This window comes from Montipora capricornis, chromosome 13, assembly GCF_036669925.1.
Source record: "Montipora capricornis isolate CH-2021 chromosome 13, ASM3666992v2, whole genome shotgun sequence".
NCBI lineage: Eukaryota > Metazoa > Cnidaria > Anthozoa > Scleractinia > Acroporidae > Montipora > Montipora capricornis.
In genome coordinates this window covers 26,364,242-26,369,241 of record NC_090895.1, presented here as the reverse complement: position 1 = coordinate 26,369,241, position 5,000 = coordinate 26,364,242, and the positions used below count along the sequence as shown (strand labels likewise).

Below are 5,000 nucleotides of genomic sequence, written 5' to 3'. Positions count from 1 at the left end.
GTCTTCGCAACTGGAAAATTGATTTAAAAAACGTGAATTGGGAGAAACTATTTATTCTGTATGCCTTTTTAATTGGAATTGTGGGAGAAGATTCTTCCTTCTTTCTTCTGTCCTTCACAAGCATAGCTGTGGCACTGATTCTGCTTCAGGAAATGAGGACTCCACACAAGTGTTTCCCAACACCATTTTATTGTTTTTTCTTTTCTTTTTTTTTTTAAACAGCTTTGCTTAGCTAACCCTAAACGTCAATCTTAAAACAAAGATTATAAATCAAGCAAGCGAATCAAAAAGTGACCAAATCTCTTTTACACATGTTGAGATCATTTGTCTTCACTGTTCTTCTAACATGCGTGCAGACAAGAATCAATTAGGATACAGGCTGTGGTTTTTGAGATCTTGCTTTTTACCTAAGAGGAAACTCTTCTTGACTTAACTAATCGAACTCGAAAATTACTTACCATTAATTAAACAGTTTTTATTGTATAATTATCCATATTAAATCAACATTAATTTACCCATTGACTCCCAGGAGTGATCAGCAAGTAAACTCTGTTCACAATTTCAATGGAATGTCAGTCAGATAGGTATTGAGAATGAAGATACTTATCAGCTTAATTAACAGGTGTGATCTTGATGTCATACCAAATTCTCATGGCTACCCAACAAATAAATCTGTTGTACTTGTTGGGAGAATGCACGTTTCGTTCTTGGGAGTGAAAGGGTAAATTAAAATTCAACTTTTCTATTCCTTTTGCGACAAAACTTGATGGTTTCCGTTATCATCAAAACAGTAAACCTGTGCTCGTGTTCTGAATTCCACCGGAAATCAAGAAACTTTTTTCAAAAATCGTCATTTTATTATTTCAGTATTATTCCCTGTTTTTCTCTAAAAATATTGGTGAAGGAAAACATTTGTGAAGCAAACTATGAAAATGCGCAAAGCAAAGCAAAAGTAACAAAAAGGCTGTCGTTTAGTTACTTGAGCCAGATGACCACATAAGGAGACTGGTGAGAGTATGATTTGTTTGGCCAGTCAGAATCACTGCTTGGACTGTCGTAACCGTTGACATTCTGTGACCAGCCATGCGCAGTGGCACCTTTTAACATCAGCCCAACAGCCATGCAGTTGTCATTTGTAGCAACGTTTCCTGCAGCGTCGTAAGATGCATAAGGGTATGATCCGCCGTGTGCACTAAATGGCATTATCCCAAACTTGTTTTGGAAACAGGTCTGCCACAGAGAAAGAAATTACAAATATTGTGAAATTGAATTAGTTTCCATTTACTTCGCTGTTTGCTGCAGTTGATCACTCGTAGTTAACTTCCTTAAGGCCTCCCCTCCTAGAATTTCCCTTTTCGTTTTTCTGATTTTGACATGTATATGAATCTGTAGTGCGTGGCTAACTATATGAACTATGTTTTCTCTCGTTTGTTAGTGAATTACGGATTTTTTGCTCAAGATATATATTTTTAGAGTTATTGACTTGGTGTTACTTTGGTGATCCGACTTAAATGTTAACTGCTTTAATGTAAGTTTTTTTTAAGACTGTTTTATCTCGCTGTTCTAAGGGTCTGCTTGCTACTTCGAATGTCTCGAGAAACCCGAACCTTGTAGCCTTTTAAGATTATTTTGAAGGTCTCATTTGTCTATTTGGAAACGAGCTTTAACTCGCCTTACCTTTTTGTTTCCATTCCAAGCAATCACCATCACTGGTTTCTGTACAGCGGCTTTCACTGCTGATAAGCCTACAGTATGATCCCAGAACGAGGCTTTTTCTCTGTCACCAGGCAACCGCCACATCACCCACTTACTTCCTAAGCCATCCGTCAGGTCGCCGCTGGACAACATCACTGTAGAGGCTTCCTCTACTGCTAAACTGCGTGCGTCAAGACAAGCGAACTGGTTGCGTTTTGAGATCTTTGGAGTTTTCAGCTCATCAGTGTTGTAGTTGGACACCAGCCATTTGTCGTAAATGTTGCCGACTTTTCCACTGATTTTGCCAACAAGAGTCCATCCTCCATTTTTCATATCGCAGAAGGTCTGGACTGCTGAGCTTCCTTGTAGATCTGTTTTGATCCAGTAAACGCCATTTTTAGCGCGCGGTTTGTTGTTGACAAGACTGGCATCATGGATTTGCTTGCACGAGGCTGCGGGCAGCTCTTTGTAACCCAGAAGAGCATTATTCGGGAGGAAGAAAGGCTGGAGCAACCCCAGAGTGATCTTCGGGTCTTCAGCAACCAGAAGTGTCACCTTGATATTGTCGTACAGTGTTTTGCAGTTGTGGGGAGACTTATGGCAGCCCAGTCCTAGGGTTCCTGCAGGTATCTCCCATTCTTTTTCCACTTTCAAATTGTTATGAACCAGTTTGCCATTGACCCACTGCCAAAATCTGTTTCCAATCACTCGATACTTGATATGGAACCATTTGTTTAACTGAAAGGCCGTGGGCAACCTCCCTGCATATTTCTTGTTGCCATCTTTGTTATTAGCTTGAGGCCTCAAGTAACAGTGATTAGGAGTTCCCAGGTAATATTGTAGCCACCATCCTGTTGTTTTGTTGGAACTCACGTTACTCAGACGTAGAAATGGTCCAGTCGCAGTGTTTTTTAGCCCACTGGTCTCCATCAAGTCAAGCTCAACCTGCACGTCTTTCCAGTGAAATCCAGTTTTGAGATAGACTCCGACCTCCACATTATCGCTGTTTAGATCTTTCGTTTGCATTGTGCTTCCTAGCAGTCGCCCGTTTTGCACGCTCCATTCTCCCCAGGTCTTAACCCAGTCTTTCTTTAACGCTGAACTGGAGAAGTCATCATAAAAAGCATACACCTTGTCGAGATTCTCCTTGGCGCTGCCGCTGACCAAATCACCCATCACCAAGGAATATGAGTAACCATCAACATTGTTAGCTGATATAGGAGCCTGCAATCTGAACTGGACAGTGGCGGACTTTGTTCCCTGGCCGTTAATGACGCGGTCTAATTGGACATAATGTCGTCTGTTGTCATGGTAATAGACTCGTAAGTCATCCCCGTCGTTACGTGTTAATCCGCGATCAATCAGTTCTCGGTGGTTTACTGAGAAAAAAAAGACGGGTGTCTGAGAGAGTTCAACGAAAGGAAAAGTTATGTTTGATTGTCCAGTGAAAACACCGCGAAGACGCGTTTCTCGTTAACTCAAAAGCTAATACGACAAGTTCATTTTAATCTACAAAGGGCGAATTTGTGTATTAGAAAAATACGCCTCACTAGTATTAAACTTTTATTTCAATAATCACTCTTTGAGATTTTATCCACAGACTCGAAAGATTGCAAGACCTTTTACAGCACAACTAGTAACACAACAGAAAAGTATGGTCGATTTCGTTTGAATGGTCCCACTTTAGGATTTTATTCGCAGATAGCGTAATAACATAACTACAGGAAAGCAACCGCTAAGTGGCTTTCAATGGGATAGTCACGCCTTTCTTATTATCCAGGCATTAAATGCTCTTGTGCAATATGTCTGAACCACAGTAAGTGAAATTTCCAATTGAAACATCATAAAGGAGAACTGATGTTATACGTTTTCAGTCAATAGCGTTCTTAAGTAATCATTAAGCGTGAGCCAAGCTGTTTACTTTTGCTTCTATCATTACAAGATTGCAGCTTCTCTCAAAGTAAAATTACTATAGAATATCACACTAATATTTACCTGGTACAGTTATAGTGTAGTGTTTTGGAAGAGCGGACTCTTTGGCTACTATTTGCACCTGTATCTTGCCAACCCTTCTCGCGAGACAAGTTTGATTGCGATTCGAAGTGTTTCCTTTGGCTAGCTTTTCCAAAAGTTGCTGAACTGGTTTCACCAAAGCGATTTCTTCTGCAGCGATTCTAGCCAATTTCTCAGCGTCTTTCTCCATGGCGGAAGCAAGATCTTTCTTCTCGGTAAAGGTGTTCAAATCCAGAGTTAATTTGTAAATCAAGGAGTCGATCTGGCTTTTGGCGCGGTGTATCTCGTCGTGTTTGGAGTGATTTGTTGACTGGGATTTTGCAGAAACGCCGACTGCAAAGATCAAGAATACCGTAAATGCGTAGACACGATACAGCTGAAAACCCATCATAGTTTCAGGCAATGCCCTCACAAGCTCGTAAAATTGTTTTTGATTGGTATGAAGGTGCACAAAAAAGGACTACGACCCCAGCTTATTATGTTATTTATATTATATGGCCATACAAGTTATTTTTCATGAAATGTATATGGGGGGTAAAAACATCCGTAGGCCTACGTATTACACGTGTAGTTAATCATCGTAGTGAATTGTGTGATCGAGTTTTCGACAGGATAGTTTTCGATAAAGATCACAAACTCAACGGCTTGTTACCCCCATTTAACTTTCTTAGATACAACCTAAGAAACCATTGCCGCGTCCGTACAGCGTTAATACCATGCGTCCGCACAGATAGCGCGAACAACTCTTTTATCCTCGCTGTGAATTTTTATTTAAAATTTTAAGTCTAGTCAGTAACATATATAAGTACTTCTTATATACCTTTTTGCTATTATTATAGCTATAATGAGTTTATTAGAATTCTTATTGTTACATTTTATACTGTATTTATTGTAAATTATTGCGTAATTCATCCTATGGACTGCGAGGCAATTTTAATAGAACTTCTTTTCTATTCTATTCAAAAGAGGAACATCACCTAATACTTCCCTTTGATTTCCCTGGTTGCGGAAGATAACGATATGTTTATTAAGAGATACACCCGTATGTAAATTTTGGTCGAGTTACTTTTGATGAACGACAGGATGATATGCAAAGTCAGCTAGGACAGGGATGGCGCAGTGGTGACAGCACTCGCCTCCACCAATATGGTTCGTGTTTTTCTTGTTTTCTTGTTGGTTTTTTTTTTTCGTTTTTCAATATTTCTGGGAAAGATGATTTCGAACTAGGACTCGAGGACTCTAGGACTTGCATGTTGTGGTCAATTCTGGAAGTCTCGCTAATATATATTTTT

The 5,000-nt window shown here is 39.7% G+C and overlaps 2 protein-coding genes across 2 annotated transcripts in view; one reads left to right on the top strand and one right to left on the bottom strand.

The window, feature by feature from the left end:
* LOC138030742 (uncharacterized) overlaps positions 1-5,000 on the top strand; it is a 50,238-nt gene that overhangs the window by 15,104 nt on the left and 30,134 nt on the right. The window lies entirely within an intron of this gene.
* Positions 173-4,523, bottom strand: LOC138029945 (uncharacterized). Its single transcript, XM_068877793.1, has 3 exons — positions 3,691-4,523; positions 1,678-3,074; positions 173-1,230 (listed from the first exon to the last, which is right to left on the bottom strand). The coding sequence occupies exons 1-3, from the start codon at positions 4,097-4,099 to the stop codon at positions 976-978; spliced, it is 2,061 nt and encodes a 686-aa protein (XP_068733894.1). The 5' UTR covers positions 4,100-4,523; the 3' UTR covers positions 173-975.

Excerpts from the sequence above, each read along its gene's own strand:
- LOC138029945 (XM_068877793.1), bottom strand. The coding sequence starts at position 4,099 with ATGATGGGTTTTCAGCTGTATCGTGTCTACGCATTTACGGTATTCTTG. Across the intron at positions 3,075-3,690 it reads CTACACTATAACTGTACCAG|TAAACCACCGAGAACTGATT; the intron begins GTAAATATTAGT and ends TTTTTTTCTCAG. Across the intron at positions 1,231-1,677 it reads CTTGGAATGGAAACAAAAAG|ACCTGTTTCCAAAACAAGTT; the intron begins GTAAGGCGAGTT and ends TCTCTGTGGCAG.